This window comes from Gymnoscopelus microlampas (assembly GCF_963454915.1).
Source record: "Gymnoscopelus microlampas genome assembly, chromosome: 6".
In the NCBI taxonomy this organism is placed as follows: domain Eukaryota; kingdom Metazoa; phylum Chordata; class Actinopteri; order Myctophiformes; family Myctophidae; genus Gymnoscopelus; species Gymnoscopelus microlampas.
Window position 1 is genome coordinate 40,438,468 of NC_139943.1, and position 19,801 is coordinate 40,458,268.

Here is a 19,801-nt window from a genome sequence, read left to right on the forward strand (position 1 = left end):
GTAACTTTAAGTTCAGATTTTTGATGTGGTGCAATTCATTATGACCCCCCTTCTCTATTTTTAACCTCTATTTTTACATTTCTAAAGTCATTGGACAGTACACCATGCACAGAGATTAAATTAGGAATAGATCTGCTGATTCATGTCTATTGCACTCTTGGAAGTTTGTGGTGCTACATTTGTGGCTATCCTGAGTTCTGACTGACAAGTGCTCATCTAACACGCACCTAAAGACCCTGACACACCAGTCTGACTTTCAAGAACTAATGGCAACTACTGTAGCGGCGACTGATAAAATCCCTTTGCAAGAACTAACGCAGATCGCTTTGCGTCACCTCGATTCCATTAAAAGTTGTGATGGAACACCGCAAAAACTGCGGCCCATTGTCAGCCACAGATGCTCAAGGATGGCTTTTTGGGCAAAGTTGGCTTGGTGTTCCAGGGGGTTTTCAAGCAGTGTGACCTTACAGTACATGCAGTATCCTGTGAGAAGTGAACTTCCCCAAATACTGTAGCACTACCGTTGAAGCTGGTTTGAATGGGAAGCTTGAAGGCCATTCTTCCAAAAGAGTTGGTGTCACTGTGATCTATGCCATTAGAGATGACCGTAGCACCACATTAGCTCATTAGCATTCTGCACATTGACAACATCTGCCTGTCGCCTGTCTTTCCTTGGGGAAAACATGATCACATTTCTGCTTTCAAGCCGGAGTCTGTATGTCTGCTGCCAGTAACAGAGCTCTTCTGGATGTATAGCAGGAGATATAGTACCTACTGTACATTTCTACTATAAACACACCACACCAACAGACGGTGTAATGCATCTATACAGGCCTCCTGCTGTGAACCCGTAAATACCAGACCAGCAAATTTACTAATTTATTACATTTATAATAACCACACCAGTAGCTGCTTTACCAAATGACACACAAATACAAATAATACTTTAGTCCCCTTTTTTGTTGTATTTGGGTATTTGTCACTGTACATTTGTACACATTATTTTAGGATTACCCATCTTAACTTTTAGGAGCAGTGGACACAATTATACAGTCCCGGGGGAGCAGTTAGGGGTTATATGTCTTGCTCAGGGACATTTTGACACATAGACTAGGCGGGACACATAGACTAGGCCGGCCCAGTGGGCTAATCAGGACCTTCCAATTTCCAGGTGGCCTCTCTACCATTCATCGATTTTGTTTTTCTGTAGCCTATGTCTCTGCTACCCCCGTCACCAAACATATGGCACTCAATTTACTCACACATTTACACTCAAAGGACCACAATGAAAATAAAATCAAGCTTTTTTGTTTTATCCTTTTGACAGATAATTATGTATCAATATATCACTGCTGTCGGGTAGAAACCAGCTATGTCCAAAATATACTTTTTATATTCTTGTCAGGAAATGAAAACAAAAAACATGTTTTTAGAACAACACAATACTGCCTCATCAAAGTCAGTATGGTGACTATACATTGTCAGATACTTGAATGTGTCCTTATATTATCATCACTTTACCCAAATACAGGTCAAGTGGAGTTTAAAACGCTAATCAATCAATGTAAGCAACCTAGTACAGTATAAAGTATAACACCAGACTAAGAGATTCTTAGTGTATAAAGAGCTTATAAACAATATACGACTAGCATTATATATACCAGCTTAACCCATCTCAAAGACAGATTTCAAAGCACCTGTAGGACTGTTTCCACCACTGTACTATACTGTATGTAATTATTCTCTCCTCCCTCTCTCCTCCCACCCACCTCTTACCTCTCTCCATCCCGGGGTCGCCACCAAGGACTGGAATCGCTGCGTGATAGCGCCCACTCAACACCGGTGCGCTCCGTGTCTCATGGAGATTGCTTTATGCCACGCTCGCGGAGCCAGATGGCAAGACAAGATAGCGGCGAGGCGGTCATCTCCGACGAGAACTACAGCCCCTCCGACAGCGTCCTGCCTACGCCCGTCGCCGAGCACAGCATGGAGCTGGCTGTGTCGCGCCAGATCAACGGCACACCTTGCAGCATCGAGGAGGAGAAGGAATCGGAGGCCGGCACTCCCTCGTCCAACACGGGCGACATGGACGGCAAAGCGACGTGTAGCGCCACGGGGGGTGAATCGGCCCTCAGTGAGGTGGAACAGGTGAATAAGTTTGTCTTAAGTGTCCTCCGCCTGCTTCTCGTCACCATTGGACTCCTCTTTGTCTTGCTCCTCCTCCTCATCGTCCTCACCGAATCAGACATTGACGTTGCATTTTTACGTGACATCCGCCAGACCCCCGAGTTTGAGCAGTTCCATTTCGAATACTTTTGTCCCCTCAGGCGGTGGTTTGCCTGCAAGCTCCGCTGGGCAGGCAGTTTGCTCATTAAAGAGTGAGAGTCGTACAACCCCATTCGGGGGGGTTCTCGACAAGACGATTAGGACTCCGGAGTGATGGAGGGCAGCTGCGTCCCAACCATGAACCCTGCTTCTCTCATCAGCCTGACACCTCGGACCACTCCTGGTAACAACAATGGTCCAGGAGCTCTGCTTTTTTCCTCCCTGTCTTTTTTGAGTTAAACTCCCAGACCCCCTCCCCTACAACCCCCTTTTCGTTTTTTGTTGATTTGTTTTCTACAAAGCCAGAAGACATTTTTATTTTTTATTTTCAGGTCATTTCAGGTATTTTATTTTTTCAAATAAGAGAAATGAAAAAATATAAAACTGAAATCAAAGAACTGGAGTATTTTAAGCAGTTCCTTTTGAGGAACGGGTTGTTTTCTTGCAACGAATGAACGTTGCCTTCATTTGTTATTTATTTATTTTTTGAACATGTATTTGCATAACAAAGGAATGTGATGAATGGCTATCAGGAAAGTTGTTCATTAAAATGAAGAAGGAAGTCTGGTACGTTGGGCATGATGAAGTTGTAAATGGTATGTGAAGATGTGAACATAGGCAGTCTATCTGTTGAGGTGAACTCTCTCCCGATCAGAATTTAACTAGGAAGTCAACTAAAGCAGATTTGAACATCGTAAAACCCAGAACGATCGTTTCGGCAACGCAAAAGTTTAGGGTAGATTCCTGTCAGTGAGCACAGAATTACCAAATGCCTTTTTGAAGAAAATGTTGACGACTGAAGACAATTTTGGATTTTGTGGATTGTTTTTCAATTATGTCAACTATGATTTAGTATAAATACAAGGGTATACAATGTAGAAGCTGTGAAGTTGAAAATTAGCTTTTCTAAAGTTTTCTAAAGGATACAGTTAAATAAATCAGCAATGGTCGCGTTATGTGACCCAAATAGTGTCAGATATGGTTAGAGAAGTTCTCATGATCATCCATGATCAAAATCCACTGGCACCAATAGATAATAGTCTAGACCACAGTAGATGTGCAATGCTCATATGGATTTAATACTTTGGTGGTTTTGAATGTGTTCATTTGTTCAGTTATTCTGTTATTAAATCAAACTAAATTTCATTTACTTTTTTAATTAAGTTTGAATTTAATGAAACTGGATTATTTCTTTGTATGAAGAATTCATGATTTATTTTTTGTGTCACATCAAATTTGCTCCTAGTTTTATGTATCATACTACAATTATTATCAGATTAAGAGTAATGAGGTACTTTTTGTACAAATTAGTTTGTTTCCTAATATATATTGACAGGTTTTCCATGTATATTTTAACAGAACTGAAATGTTATTTTGTTATTGAAGATTAAATTATACCTTTTTTAGCACCGTGTTTCAAGTGAGGTCAAAAGCATTTATGGAATTATGGAAGGGGGTGGTGCGGGCAGGCTGAAAAAAAGAAAAGAAAAAAGGAAAGAACAAGCAGAAAACAAAACAAAACAAGGCTTTTATCCAGATCCACATACACTGACCACCACACCTCTCAGTCCACCAGCAACAAAGCAGCTGTTACTGCATGGACACTTTATAGACATCATGACAGCTTCAAAATACTTGTCTGGAGATTCAGTTACTGTAACGACAAATACAAAATACTCCATTTTAGCATTTTCACTATTCAAAACTTGACCATATCACATTCTTCTTCTTCTTTTTCTTTAGATTGAAAGGTCTCTGTAAAGATTTCTATGCCTCTTGGCTCAAGGGAGCAATAATTGTGTCATGGCTGCTGGATTCTGGGTGAAATGTGTTTTTGTACTGTGCGACTATACCTCCTGTACTGAGTGCAGGTGCAAGTGAGTGTCTGCATGTGGGGAAATCGAGATGATGTTAATGTAAGTTGAGACAGAAGAGTATCTCTTCTTTTTCTGCAAAAGTAAGAGTGAAATAGAGCGAAAGGGTGAAATGTATTCAAAGAGAAATGTATAAAGTGAAAAGAAAAGAAGAAAATGAGTTCTATGATATCAGGGTGATCAGTTCTGGAATGTCCTGGCAGGGATACCAGGAGCACTTGGTGACATGTCACTCTATAGGGCCTTACAGGGTTGCCTGATTTGGCCTGCTATTTAACACCTAAAACTCCCCCTCCCCCCACCCCACAAATACAGCTGCCCCACTGGACACCAGCGGAGCTACCTTACTACCATGTAACCAGAGCATGTCAGTCCTGGCTTTGACCACAGAACAGTATGCACGTTGGTGTTGTGGCTGGGTCCACTCCCACAGCTTCTCCTCCTTTACTAGTCTTGGTTATCTATGTTGGAGGGAGCGGTAATCATACTTATGGCACAATGGTCAAGGGAAAACCACATCGTTGAAACTAGGCATGGCATGGGAAACTAAGAATGTTAAATGCCAAGTATGGATTGTTTTTATTTTTTCTAATCAGCAGATGAACAGCGAAATGCCATTCCCCCTGACCTAAGTGAGAAGCGTTGACAAAAAGGCTCTCATTTGGAAGATGTATTTTATTTTTTACTTCATATTTATTACCTCTCTACTGGCATATATACAGTAATAGAAAGGTCACCAAGTCCAGCCAGGCAGTTGTCAGCAGGCCATCTTCAAAGGTCGGTCTAGAGTGTTTTTCATACTGTACATCTATCAGCATTATGTAGCTGCAGTCGTCTATCTGAACATGCAACAAATAAGGCAGCGTTATTCAATGAGCAATAATCAGTGAAACCGTAAGAGCAAATAGAAATGAGTACAACTTTGTATATGAAGCTCTGGACAATGTTTCATGATTTTTCTTTTTTTAATTCAACAAAACCAACAACTTACCAAATTTGTTTGGCATGCTATCTACAATGATAATGTGAAGAAAGTTACATTTACATCCAGTACTAACATTTTCTATAATCCATGTATTTGTACTTGTTTGGATGTTTGCTTTCTGCTTCAATAGAACTGATAGATTGTTCCCCATGCCTGGATCCTAATTCTGCAACTTGCTAAAGAGGCAAAGATAAAGGAATGGAGAAAGAAAGACAAAGCTTCCTCACCAACTATCCTTTGGACTACTTCACCCTTTAATTTCACAGGCTACAAGGGAAACACTGTTTGCTGTACAGCTTTGACCTCCAGTGAAGATGTGTCAATGTTACCTGGTTTCTGAAATTGTTTCAATTGTATATCGGACAGCAGAAAACCTCTGGCTATAATATAGCACTTGTCTTAATTTGTCTGTACAGGTATGTTGCTTGTGCAAATCTGTCTTTATACTTACATTGCAGGTGTTGATGTCATGTTTACATTGGTTATTTTTTTGTCTTATGGGATTTGGCTATAGCTATAGCTAGCTGTGTGGGCTTTTGCTGAGAGGGTGTGAATGCCAGCCATTGTTTACAAATCAGAAACAGCAGGTCAGTGGCCAGAAGATGGCAACAAATTAGAATATGGTCCATAGGAAGGCAAAGCATGGCACTGGCAACTGTCTGTTGTTGTGATTGAGATGCATTTCAGTAATCATCAGAACAACAATTTATATACAAAAATCCAACCTCAAATCCCAATATACCACATTTAAACATTTACATTAAATCAGGACAGGAATCCAAAAGACTGCATCTCTGTAACACCATCATTTTTTTTCACCCAAGGACGTTTTATGATACTTATGTAATGGAAAGGAACTGGACAACCCGATAAAATGGTAGACTGGATACAAGATGAGATTTGAATACATCAGGAGTGGTGTGAGAGTAATTCATATACAGCATATGTAGAGGTCAGAGGTGCTAGTTAACTTGAAGGGTTGATTAAATCAGTCATCAAAAGACCAACACTATGAAATGCTTCTGCCCCTTTGCCAGTTCCCCAGTAAACAGACAGACCTTCCCACAGCCATGCATATACGTGTTAATACATGGTATATGCATATCAGTGTCTGCAGGTTTCTTATGTACTCTGCATCTTTCTACCTTGGGCTTGGAAGTTGCTGTTTATTTACGTAATATATATATATATAAGTATATATAAAAATCCATGTGCCAAATCCAGTCCGACCCATTCCAAACCCACGTTTGTTCTGTAGAAAACCTCCTGTACAAGTCAGTATAAAATATTGTTTCTCTCCGATAGTCCCTTGTAACTGGTGCCATTAAAAACTATTCAAACTTGAAATAAACATTGAATAAAAATTGGACATGGCTTCCCTGTGGTCTGTTGTTCATCAGCATTTTGTGCAGTATAATCACATACTGCAATACTGTCATCTAGTGTTAAATACTTGTCATTGCATGATTTATTTTCTTTAATAAGCATTTGATAGCTAGGATAATATTCAGATCATTTTAATAATTGCTTTAGTTGTTCAGCACCTTTAATAACTGTGTATGTTATATATACACACATACACACACACACAAGCACGTATATAAAGAAATCTAAATAAAACACGCACTCACTTCTTTAATGATATTTAAAAGGAAGATGGCACACGTGGACGTTTCAATGAGCCTTTATTTATGAACAACAAAACAATTATTAATAAAAAACGATTAAGAAACAAGCTTTCCTGTGCAAAAGTAGATCAAATTAGAATAACACACTGTTGTATAAGTAAATGTACAACACCACTTGATAGACAAAAAGGCCTGAAAGAGTGGTCAGAACATTGGTTTAAGGAAGGAGCGCTTGTTGGTTTGCGGGGCAGGGATGCCCATGAGACCTGGTCTCTTGCCTGCAGCCTGGGGTCTACCTCCAGAGTTGGCTGACGATGACCCGGACTTATTGTAGTTTTGTCCACGGCCGTATCTACAAGAGAGAAAAACAAGGTTGAGGAGGGGAAGGTTGTTTTAGCTGAAAGGAAGTAAATGACACCTATGCTATTTCACAGATTTATCTGGTCATAGAAAGCTAATATGTAATGAATTATAACACAAACTGATGACCAACCCCTTAGAGCCAGTGCTCTTGCCGGAGTAACCTCTCGTTTTCTTGGCATTGTTCGTGTAGGTGGCTTTTTTCCGCTTCTGTCCTCGCCCAGTCTGGTTGCCGAAGTAGGTGGATTCAGTAGAGGTCTCGTGATCATTGACACCATCCATATCTATCCACCCCATAGCGCCTGTGCTATGGCTGCTCTGCTCTACCACTGCAGAAAAGGTTCAAACAAACATTGCTTTTACCACTACAGTATGCAAATCAACTTCTGTCATCTATTGTTCATAGACATAAAACCGGTGAGCCTCATGGGGGGGTATGTGGAATCTATCCTCACCTTGTGGCTGCCACTCAGCATATTTCTGCAGGACGTCTATGACCTCGGCACCATACTTCTCCAGTTTGTCCTCTGTCACGCCGTCAATTTGCAGAAGGACTTCACGGTCAGCGGACAGTGTCTCTGTTCACAAGAAAGTATTGTTGAAGGATGTAGAGGATAATAATAATAATTTGGTCCGCACTCCTTTGCTGTATATTTGCATATACAAGGAAATGTGGTATCTGCATTTAACCCATCCTAAGTATCAGGAGCCGTGGGCAGCGCCTCGGGAAGCAGTTAGGGGTTAAGTGTCTTACTCACTTTAAGATGGTTTGACAACACCATCTATGAGTGAGAGCATACTATGTGACCTAAGGGCTCCAGAGCTTACCCGCTATCTTTTTCAGGGCGGCAGTAGAGAAGATGTTGAAGTAGTGGATGCCAAACACCTTGCCCAGCTGCTTGCACAGGTCAGTCAGCTCCTCTAGACACTTCAGAACCATCTCCTCCCTCTTGGAAACATTCTTGTCCCCACCGGCCTTGTGTCTCCTGATTGTGCTGGCGCTCTCTGTATCACAGAACTCCACCTAGTGTGGGACAACAGCCATGAAGTATTACTCGACAGAGAGTACATAATGACACTTGAAAGAGTGTGCGTCAAGCGATAACTATAAATTAGCCTTAAAGCTTATGTATGACTGAACGAGGAGTACCTGCATGCGTCCTGAGAAGGCGTTCATGGCCTGGGGTCCGGCCGAGATGTAAGCCACAGCCTGGCCTTGGTTGGTGATGTACAGGTCCTCCATTAGGATGTTGTCCAGAACCAGCTTCTTGAAGAGACGGTCAGCGTTGTGCTTGGAGTACGCTGATCCGGCGCCAAACATCCCAGTCTGGACCTTCGCGGTTTTAGACCCTGTCAGAGAGAAGACCAAAACTAAATTAGCACGTTAAACGGCACATTTTGCAATATGCCTGCTGTTCGCATGCATTCATATATTAGTACTATAAGTGTATCACCGATGAAGATTTCCACAAGCATGTTTAGAGTCAATCGGGTCTGCTGAGCAGTCCTGCCGAATCGCGCTCCAACTTTCTCACAGTTCTCCTGGACGAACTTCACAATCGTCTTTGCGTCTTCAGTCACATTTCTCAGCTTGTATTTCTGTAAACAGACATGGGTCATTCTAACTCCCACATAGGTTCAAATTAAAAAGCTCTTGGGAGACTTTTGCATCTGCGGTGATTCTACTGATTTAGAGAGGACTCTTACGTTAGGTCTGGCACAGTTGTCACAGATGACGTCTGGATGGTCCTTGCAGTAATTAGGGTTGAATCTGAGCTCACCAAAGTAAGCGAGCAGCTGTATCCTCCGGCAGTCCATCACGTTCTCGCAGAATTGCACCATGTGGTTCAGGTTAGTGTAATGAGTTGATTGGGCATTTCTGTCACCATGTTTGTCCACTGTGGATAAACAGAGGATATTGCAGAGGATATTTTGTCCGTCAGTGCAGACAAAAATTATACAATTTCTTAATATGCACAGCAAAGGTTTGGTGACGCATTTTACTGAGAGGCAGTGATGTGGAAAATAGAATACCAAAATAATACACAACAAACAAATGTTGCATGCCAAAATACTGGCAGCCACATACGTGCGAGGATTCTCTTAATACGGACAACGTCGGAGTAGGCATAGAACAGAATGCAGTGAGAGATATCTCCATCTCTGCCTGCTCTGCCCGACTCCTGGTAGTAGCCCTCCACCGACTTGGGGAGAGTGGCATGGATCACATAGCGGACGTCAGGCTTGTCAATGCCCATGCCGAAGGCTATGGTGGCACATATGACCTGTAAGAAAAGGATCACCAAATTGAGTTGAATTTGATGTGACTGTGTGTGTGCGTATGTCAAGGTGAAATTTCCAACATAACATTTGTATGAAACTTGAAAACAATTCAAAGCTTTAATGATGCTGTAACATCAAAGAGAGGTAATTTCACCTGACAGCCATCCTGATTGATCCACTTGGTCTGCACGTATTCTCTGTCTCTGTCACTCAATCCAGCATGATAGGCGAGAGCCAATATCCCTGCCTTCTGTAGACTCTCAGCCATCGTATCACAATCATTACGGGACAGGCAGTACACTATGCCGGAGCCACCTATAATGTGCAGAGGGGAGATTGCATATATAATTTCTTTTGATGAACTGTTCTGATCTTTTTAAAATGTTCTCCCCAATATAGCCATTATGTAAATCTCTCCCCATGTTTTTGTCCCTGTTGACCCCTACTGTTTGTCTAGAGAACAGGTGTGCTGAAAAACCTGTAGGAATCATTAGTGCAGTGACTGAGTACCCTCCCCTGCTGACTTCCCACCCATGAACATGGCAAATTGTGTTTTTGCTGGAGGGCCATTGTCATGTCGTCCAGGGACCCCCTGGACGACATGAATACAGAAGATTTGTCGTTGTGTGCTACGGCCGGGCAGCAAATGGACATAGTCATGTTATAGTGAGACCCGTACGTGGATAGTGCTTCTTGATCCAGCCGATGCAGTCCTCATCTACCTTCTTGGGCTTCTTAGGCAGGACAGAATACCTGAGGTTTGTTCGGTTGAAACTCATGGTAAATCTGCAAACAAAATGACAAGAGGTATATCAATTATTGTCTGGCCTTTTGTTTTGTGGATCATGAAACAACTGGTGTGGGGTGGCAGGTTACGTACAGCTGTGGTCGAGTAATCTGCAGCTGGTGGAGGAGGTCTTTCTGGACACGCGGAGTGGCTGTGGCTGTTAGGGCCATGATGGGAACTGTAGGGAACTTCCTACGCAGCTCATGCAGCTTCTTGTAATCCGGGCGAAAGTCGTGGCCCCACTGAATGAAACAAAACGCGTCAGATTTATATTCACAATTGCTTTCTGCCAGAAGTTAACGGTGAGCAAACACCTTCATGCGTGGGAACATACCTGGCTGACACAATGGGCCTCATCGATAACAAAGCGGGCCAAAAGGCCTCGATCAAACAGGTTCTGCAGTGCAGAGAGTAGCCTGTTACTTGCGCTCACCTTGAACAAAAAAAAAGAAACATCAGGACCGGGTCTGGGTTGAGTCACAACAACTACCATTTCTAAAATAGCTTTAAAATGCAACATTTCAATTGACAGCAAGCACAATTACATTCAAATTGTGTTTTTGCATTATCTCTCACCTTCTCAGGAGTGACATAGAGCAGTTTAATGATGGGGTCTTTCTTGGACAACTGCATGTAAATATTCGACGCCTCTGTGTCAGTCTTGTCACCAGACAGACTTGTGGCTGGGATCTAAAAGGTGCAGGGCATCAGAAAAAAGAAAATACAAGCACTGATTCACTACCAAGTATGTCACACGTGTCATTGCAACCGTCTTAGTGATATGCGACAGGGAGGCTGTAGGGACAATGCTTACATCTAGAGAGGTGAGTTTCTGGACCTGATCTACAATGAGTGATTTGAGTGGAGAGAGCACTACAGTGACTCCTGGTGACACACAGGCAGGTAGCTGGTAGCACAAGCTTTTTCCCCCACCTGATGAAGAGCAGAATGATGGAGAACTTCAGACATCTCACACATGTTTATAACATACTGCATTGCAAGGAATAGCTTCCAGTATTATTGATCAATCTATCCAGCTCTGTTGGTCACTTGGTCTCTATTCTTGTGACCTTGGCTTACCTGAACATGGGGATAGGGAACTGAAACAGAAATTAATTGAAATACAGGGGGTGTTTCAGGCAGTGCAGCAGAACCTGGACCCCATGGTACTGTGGAAGACTGACATCATTGCCCCTTCAAGAGAAAATAGCACCATCCACCACTATGTTTAATGAATAAAGAACATTATCACTACTAAGCTATGGAGGGGATATCCATATAATGGTTTCATCTGAACTTTACCATCCCCAACAGTATTAAAAGGGGCATGAAACCCTGTAGTTTCTTTTCCTGTACAGGAATATGGCAGGCAATTAAGCAATGCAGCTGCAGCTAATACAATTAATAATGGGTGTGTTAGATTTAGGTGTAGCCTGGTAAACCATCCCAGTCGTGTGAATTCACATTATCATGTGTCTTCTGCAGACAGCAGACCGGTTTGGTCCCAAGCGCTGTGAGAGACAGACGCTGATTGGATCTTCCACTTTTTGGTTTCTGACCGGTCAGAAACCAAAAAGAGTATGTTAATCAAATACAACTTGTACATTTGGGGTGACTGTATATGGTCTCTCTTTGGTAGAGTATGTTGACAGAACTTATACAATTGGGGTGGTTGTGTTTGCCTAGGTTGGACACGACCCTTGACACAATCCTGTGGGTTCAAAACCATAGACATATAAAGGTAGACGCCTCCTCCGGCTCTGAGGCGTCTGTATCTCGGGTGCGCACCAGCTTCCGCCCTCAGTCGCGTGCGTCACAGAAGGGGACGTTCGGTAGGCCAATCAGAGGCCTACTGAACGCCCCCTTCTGTGACGCACACGACTGAGGGCGGAAGCAATACAAGGGTATTGCGATACAGGTTGCTCCAATGAACTGCAGAGGCCAATGAGGTATCTAGGTTTCTATATCTATGTTCAAAACGCCGGGGTAGAACAGGAAAGTTACATATAAGCAAGCCAGAGTTTGCTTGCTTCACTGTACAGTACGTTACCAACGGGTTCAATTGTTTTTATTGTTACATCTTGTGTACTGGTACATACTGTAAGAGTAAAACATATTTTTATTCGTCTTCCTCAGACATTGCAGCAAGAGAATAGTAATTAAAATTAAAAAGCAAATATAAAGAAAGACAGTAGGCTTTTTTATCAACGAATATACCATGTAAGTCATCATCCGCAGTGACAGCTGCAGTTTCCGGGTTTAAATCATCATCCAGCTACAATGGCTCCTACATCTGTCTCATACAGTATGTACACAACTGTGTTTCTGTTAAATGTACACTGTAAATTACCAACCTGTGGGCATCAGGATGAATGTATCCTCTCCCAACATAGCAGCATTGATGGATTCCAGCTGATTGAATCTGAATTGATGGAGACCAAAGCGCTTGTGAAAGATCTTCATCATCTCTAGTGAGTGGGGAAAGTTGTGCCCTCTGAAGCGATCATGGGCCGGGTTATGGAAAGTGGGTTCTGTAATGTGTGACACTGAAATTAGACAACGGCTAACAATACATACAAATAGAAGTAACACAAATAAAAGCTAACAAAATGTGTCAATGAAAGGAGACTTACCAGGGGAGTTGATCTTTGCTGGCTTGGCTGAGGATGCAGGTGTAGAGTTTTTTTTCTCCCATGTGGATTTGTTGACGCCTCCTTCTCTGACAGTTTTAGCCACAGGCTTGGACATGGAGGAGCTTGGGGGTTCATCAAAGTAGTCTGGAATTTCTGATTCATCAAAATCATCCAAGTCAAAGTCATCAATGTCAAAATCGTCTGGTTCTCTGTTTTGTGCTGATTTAGTGACTGCGGTGGTTTTAGATGTGCCAACAGCCGCTAGCCTTTTAGGCGAAAAGAAAAGAGAGTCCTCCTCAAAAAACTCACGGGATGGGCTTGGAATGCTGGAAGGTGATGGGGGATTAAATGTTCTCTGCACAGATGGCCAGTCCTTGTCCACAGAGTAAACGGACTTGGCAAGACTGCTGGCTTTCCTAGCCATGCCAGGGGTTTGGACACCGTTAATAATACAGTCAGAGTCCTCAAACACACTGCTGTTGTAGTCCACGGAGATGATCGAAGATTGCTTGAATGGCATGGTTTTCTTGGAGGACACTTCAGGACTGTCCACTGAGAAACACATGGGGGAAGATGCCACTCTGGGAGTGTAAAAAGAAGAAGAAGGCTTTGCTTTTAAGAATGGCTCCAGTTTTGGCTCCAGTTTCACTGTGCTATCTGGCTGCTGCATCCTGGATGATGTGTCACAGCCAAGTGCAAGAATCCTTTTCCTGGGTGAGAAACATGAAATTACAGCCATTGGTAAAATAATATGAACTACATGAACCCTATTGTTCCCTTGTCTGGACCTAATAGGTGAACATTTGTCAATAATAGCAGATCTGCAAGCTCATAGAGAAGACATTTGGTGTAGAGGGAAAAAAGGAGGAAACCAACTAAGGTACAGTCCCTTGGGCGACCCCAGTCAACAAAGTATATAGGATTTAAGTGGTTAAGTATAGTAAAGCACAGTCAAGATATTTAATTTCCAAATGTACACACCTTTGAGCCCTCTTCAGTAAAAGCTCGTTTCCACATGACAGGCCAATCAGTTCGTGTTCAGGGATGCGGTCAACCAGGGCACAAATAGACTCCATGAGAGAGAAGAGTTGTTCATCTGTTTTAATATAGGCGACAACAGAAAGTTAAGGAGCAACTCAGTTAAAGAGCCATTTCCACCTTTGGGAAATTTTACTAAATTTCCCTACATGCCTTTTCATGTCTCTGTGTGCACTTTGAAATGCTATGTTGAATGATGAGCTTATCTTAGCCAAGTTTATCTAAATTCCTTGGAGGTCTATGGATAAAGACAAGCAGCATCTCCTCTCAAAGGTAGGGAAATACACCTTTATCAAAAGATGGATGGCTAGTCTAAATCTACACATTGTAATTAGCAACTAAATTAGCAAATTAGCAAAAATAAACTAGATTATACCAAACATCCTGGTATAATGAATGCATATTTTGGAAAAGAAGATACACAATTCATCTATAAAAAACATAAGGTCAGGAAATAGTGGTTAATCATAAGAATGCCTGTTTATGTATATCTGAAAAATACCTTTTTGCTTGTCAATTTTTTAATTACACTGTAATTTTGTTATTGTACGGTTTGACCCTAGGAAGAATATTCACAGCTGAGGCAATGACTAATGAGGATCTGAAATAAACAATAAACCCGCACTCACCTCCTTTCTCATTAGCTTTTCGATCAGAGAGTCGTGTGACAGATGCTGTTGCGTTTACTGGCCTGTCTTGGCTTTCAAAATCATCTGATTTTAATCTGTTTGAAAAAGAATCAGAGAATCAGAGTATTGTCATGTTGACATCAAGGTCTTCGGTTGCTTCTAGATTATTTGGAATTGTTTGGAAGAGGACCATTACAATATAGCAGCTAATGTTAAAGAATTACACACACAGATCAGTGAACATTTTTAATCACTCAAATGTTATTTAGGCCAACATGCATATCTAAAAGCTTTATACAATTCATTGTCATATTACATATCATTTCTATGATTCTAAAAAGTTATCCTTTGTGACAGTTTAACAAAAACAAACCTCTCTATTGACGAAAAGGTCTCATCAGGGATTGGAGAAGGGGGAATGAAATCTGAATCATCTTCAGCCTCTGACTTGTAATCGAGGTCCATACTTGTTTCCATACATTCATCCTTAACTGGAAGGGAGTAATATAATACCAGGTAAGGTGCATTTGCTTCCAACCATAATGTTATATGATGTTAAAACGCACAAACAAGAAACAAATGTTAATTTAGCTACAACAGATACCTGTCCAATTGTCAGCAGGCTTGATCGTAGGTACACTCTTTCCTTTGTCAGCACGCTTGGCCATAGGCATACTCTTCTCTTTGTCAGCAGGCTTGGCCATAGGCATACTCTTCTCTTTGTCAGCAGGCTTGGCCATAGGCATAGTCTTCTCTTTGTCAGCAGGCTTGGTCATAGGTATACTCTCCTCCTCATCATCACTGACACAAGACTTGAGTTGAACAGGAGGCCGTCGTCTTCGTGTTCTTTTAAGAGGCGAGTCTTCTGGCCCCCACAAATCTGCATCGCAAATTGGGCTGCTTCTGTGTGCAGCTGTAGCATCATCCACATTGTGGTCTGGTCCACATGTTTTAATACTAGATTTACTGAAACCACACTTGTTTGCAGTGTTCTTGATCAACCCTGAGGCCATGCTGTCAGGAGAAGCATCTTTGTTAACACTTTCTTTAGAACATGACGGTGATTCTTTCTTCACAGAAACGTCTGGACTCTGTAAAGCACTTCTCCCTTTGACCGGTGTTTTGATTGGTGTTTCGAAGTCATCGATATCATCCCATTCATCCACTGGGAATCCAAAGGAGGCATCCAGATCTGTGAGATTGCTGCCAGTGGCATTTGTATGCTGGATTTCAGATGTAGTGGAAGTAGACGGCACTTTATTGGCAGACAGTGGTAGAGAGGACTTTCTGGCTGGAGGACAATTAAGTGCTGGACTGACGGAATCCGACTTGCTTTTTGGATTAACAGTGATGAAGCTGCTGATTTTGGCATGATGACTTGGTTGGGGCTTGATTGGAAATGTCAAGGGAGATTTTGTTACTGAATTGTTCTGAGGAGTATTGACATTCCTGTTAGCCAAAACATTTGAGTGGTTTACCTTTATGGAAGATTCAGTCTTAGATGTAGAAGATTCAGTCTTGGAGACTGATGATGTAGACTTCTTTTTAAATGAAAACATCCTGTAGAAGGAATAATAATCATGAAAACACATATAGTAATACTAGCTAGACTATTGTACCTTTTGTGATGTGTGTGTGTGTGTGTGTGTGTGTGTGTGTGTGTGTGTGTGTGTGTGTGTACGATCCTGTGTACCACCTGTTTCGAAATTGCACATAATGCAGGAGGCAGCAGGACGTTCAGTAATAGAAAACGAGCGCCTCCAAAGAAAAATAATCACCTGCACGGAATCTCTTGACAGAAAGTAGCTCATAACATGTCTACGGTGGATTTTTATGAGTGACAGACCCACAGAGGATAATTCAAGCTTTCCGTACAGCTGATGAGTGTTCAACACAAGTAAATGTACGCCAACATTGAATTAAGTCAAATTAAGTAACAATACTTCCCCACCATGCAATGTTACAATAACAAGAGACAGACGGTCGTCCAACTCTGAGGAAGGAGTAGCTCTGGTTCAGAGCGTTAGTGAGTTCCCTCTAACGCTCTGGAAGACCCCTCGCTCTGCGCATGTACAAGGAATTCCACTGCCCTGCCAGCGTTCAAGTGTAGTGAAAATAAACTAAACCATTTCGCTACTCACTGAAGCAAAGGCTGTTTTGTGTTGTTGAATGTCTATTCTCCAACCCCGCACGCCTAAACGCACCCCACCTACTCTGTAAAATACACTTTTTGGGCAGAAAATAAAATATGTCAGCGAGACGGATATTATTTGTATTTACTCCACAGTGCCCTCTACAGATCTGGGGGATTTGAACTTACCATTAACCAAACTGTAAAGGGCACTGTGGAGTAAATACAAACAATGTCCGTCTCGCTGACATATTTTATTTTCTGCCCAAAAAGTGTATTTTACAGAGTAGGTGGGGTGCGTTTAGGCGTGCGGGGTTGGAGAATAGACTTTCAACAACACAAAACAGCCTTTGCTTCAGTGAGTAGCGAAATGGTTTAGTTTATTTTCACTACACTTGAACGCTGGCAGGGCAGTGGAATTCCTTGTACATGCGCAGAGCGAGGGGTCTTCCAGAGCGTTAGAGGGAACTCACTAACGCTCTGAACCAGAGCTAAGGAAGGAGCAGCATTATTAGCACTATGCTAGCGTAGAGCCTGCAGATATAATGTAGTGCAACACTTACCCTGGTGTAGGTTTGGCAAAGGACAGCTTGGTCTGAGCAGCATTATTATGTCTGGTCAGCTGCTCCTGCAAGTTGTTTTGTGGAAGGACAGGCATCGTTGTTGTTATGTTATGTATGATTAGCTAGCTAACTAGTTCCTGCTAGTAGGCTGGCTTACAGTCACGACCAGATCAGTAACAACTTCGGCATTAAACCTGCAGCAGCTGGCAGGAAATATCGTGATTTGTTTTGCCTCGCAGCTGGTTGTAGATAAAACGTCAGCCTTGGCGGGTAAAATGCAAAGGTTTCGTGTTTTGCGCGTATTGTACTCTTTCTCCGCCAATGAGGAGCAATTTTGCTGAATACTATTCAGCAAAATTGCTCCTCATTGGCGGAGAAAGAGTAGGTATGAAAACTGAGGAATGCTGGGAATTGTAGTTTGATTGATTGATTGATTGATTGATTGATGTACTTTATTTAGTAAGACATGAGAACAACAGTACATGGAAGTACAAATTCACAGTACAAGGTCTACTAAACTGGAAGACTCATAAAAGCACTGAGCTTGTTTCAAATGAGTTCCCCATGCACACAAATCATGATGACATATAAGAGACAGACAGATATACACAACTACTATAGAATGTCATACAATCAGTTTACAGGTTACTGGTATGAAGAGTGAGAAATATGTACAAAAGGAGAAGGAGAGAGGGGGGGGGGGGGGGGTAGGGGGGTAGGTTAGGTTAGGACTTAGACAGGGGCCATTTTCCAATTGCAGCCTCCTGAAGGTGTATCTTTAGGGCTGTTTTGAAAGAGAGTAGGGTTTTACACTCCTTTACTCCTTTTGGTAGGGCGTTCCACATTTTTGATGAATAGCATGAGAACGAGTTACTTCCCTTTGTTGAGCCAAAAAAAGGTTGGACAAGGTTTGTGGAGCTGCCTCTGGTATTGTGATCGTGGACATCATTAACATTTTGGAAGTATTTTGACAAATACAGGGGGATCCCAATGTTGTGATATATCTTGAAGACCAGGCCCATAGCAAGTTGCTGTCAAGTTGCTGTCATAAAACCAGTGATAGGAACCCCCCCTGGCCTACAGCTGATTGTCTCGCGTAACAGGATAGGTGGGCACTGGGCACCAAGGAAGAGTGGGCTCCTGACCTCGGTGTTAAATACGCTATTTTTCCCAAAATGTTCAAAAATAAAAGATTTGGGAAATGTTTTAAAGTAAAGTATACATGATTAGAACATGCTTAAACATGTAAACATCTTGTGAGGTTTTCAACTATTACTTTCAATGGTGTGACTACTTCACGTTCTCTGTCTATTATAGAGAAAGATCACTTTGTGTAACCACTAGCAATACATCATGAATTTACCTTGTGTTTGCGGCCCAAAAACAGACTGAGTAAAAAAGCAATGTTATTATGCAATATTATTGCTATAACTCTAACTTGTCTGTGCAATATATGATTCATGATTTGCCTTATGACATCACGTCCTGTGTACTGTACATTGCTCATATACTACATTAGTACATAGGCCTACTGTATCACACACACACACACACACACACACACACACACACACACACACACACACACACACACACACACACACACAATACGTTTTTCCTCTGTGTCTGAGAGCAATGTACCATGTCAAATTCTTGTATTTGAACATACTGTACATGGCCACTTCCGATTCTCTATTGCGGTTTCAATAAATTTGTAACACAATTAGGAGAGAGAAAGAGACAGACAAAGAGATGAATGAATATTATATATTTAGTACATGAAGATTGATCGCGTGGCGATCTACAAAAACACTTGAGACAATATGCCCCTGAGATAGAATAGATTTATTAGCAAGAGGTAATTGGGAAACATACTTTATTTATGATCTATTTGTCCCTTTTTATATAAAATTGGAAAGATTTCTTGAGCTGTGGAAACATTTGGGGGATTGAAAGATAATTTTCATACCACTGGGTATTGCTAACAGCAAAATGGTTATTTGTTTATATCATTTGTAAGAGTATGTGCATGTATAAGTGTAGGCTATACAGTATAAGTATATAGTATTATTCTGTCTGTGAAGGTGTTGCATGCCTGCTACATGAGCTTCAAATGTTTACTGTACATACATAGTAAAAATACAAATATTCACAGAATAAGCACTACGTTACTATATTCCTGCTAACAGAATTGGTTATAGACAGGATTACAGTATAAATGCATTTTTTTCCTATCTCTAAGTTATGGTTTCAAAACCACACTGTTGTAGCATTTTGAGTTTAAGCTTGATATACAGTATATCTATAAGTTTTCAAAGGATTACACTGCTCCACATTGAGAAATATGCAGGGTTGCATGTACAAAATGTACAGCACATTTCAGTCAGGTGAATAAACAACAAAGTACAAAATACTTCCTTGTGTTCTTATAAAGAGAGGATCCCTCTCTAGTACTACTACAAAAATAGTGTTTGAATGCTGCAGGCAGAGACCATTCACATACGTTTTATCATACTCTTAAACAGTAATGCATTTAACAGAGTGAGATACAGTCACGTTCCACAA

At 41.6% G+C, this 19,801-nt stretch overlaps 2 protein-coding genes across 3 annotated transcripts in view; one reads left to right on the top strand and one right to left on the bottom strand.

Annotated features, from left to right (window-relative positions):
- The window catches only part of frmd5a (FERM domain containing 5a), a 79,240-nt gene extending 72,740 nt beyond the window's left edge, over window positions 1-6,500 (top strand). For both annotated transcript variants that reach the window (XM_084059058.1, XM_084059059.1), the window contains one exon: window positions 1,805-6,500. In XM_084059058.1, coding sequence (XP_083915184.1) covers window positions 1,805-2,382 — 578 coding nt within the window. In that variant the 3' untranslated portion in view covers window positions 2,383-6,500. The remainder of the gene's footprint in view (window positions 1-1,804) is intronic.
- Window positions 6,501-6,861: 361 nt separating this feature from the next.
- blm (BLM RecQ like helicase) lies at window positions 6,862-17,507 on the bottom strand. Its single transcript, XM_084059046.1, has 22 exons — window positions 17,237-17,507; window positions 16,021-16,102; window positions 15,147-15,930; window positions 14,916-15,033; window positions 14,543-14,637; window positions 13,857-13,971; window positions 12,876-13,585; window positions 12,597-12,773; window positions 11,057-11,175; window positions 10,819-10,932; window positions 10,577-10,675; window positions 10,336-10,484; window positions 10,135-10,241; window positions 9,610-9,770; window positions 9,262-9,457; window positions 8,880-9,070; window positions 8,627-8,771; window positions 8,323-8,522; window positions 8,001-8,196; window positions 7,628-7,750; window positions 7,306-7,501; window positions 6,862-7,164 (listed from the first exon to the last, which is right to left on the bottom strand). Exons 1-22 carry the CDS (start codon window positions 17,329-17,331, stop codon window positions 7,017-7,019), a joined length of 4,320 nt encoding a protein of 1,439 aa, XP_083915172.1. The 5' UTR covers window positions 17,332-17,507; the 3' UTR covers window positions 6,862-7,016.
- Between the last annotated feature and the right edge of the window lie 2,294 nt (window positions 17,508-19,801).

Excerpts from the sequence above, each read along its gene's own strand:
- blm (XM_084059046.1), bottom strand. The coding sequence starts at position 17,331 with ATGCCTGTCCTTCCACAAAACAACTTGCAGGAGCAGCTGACCAGACAT. Across the intron at positions 15,034-15,146 it reads GCCTGCTGACAATTGGACAG|TTAAGGATGAATGTATGGAA; the intron begins GTATCTGTTGTA and ends ACTCCCTTCCAG. Across the intron at positions 13,586-13,856 it reads TTACTGAAGAGGGCTCAAAG|GAAAAGGATTCTTGCACTTG; the intron begins GTGTGTACATTT and ends TTTCTCACCCAG.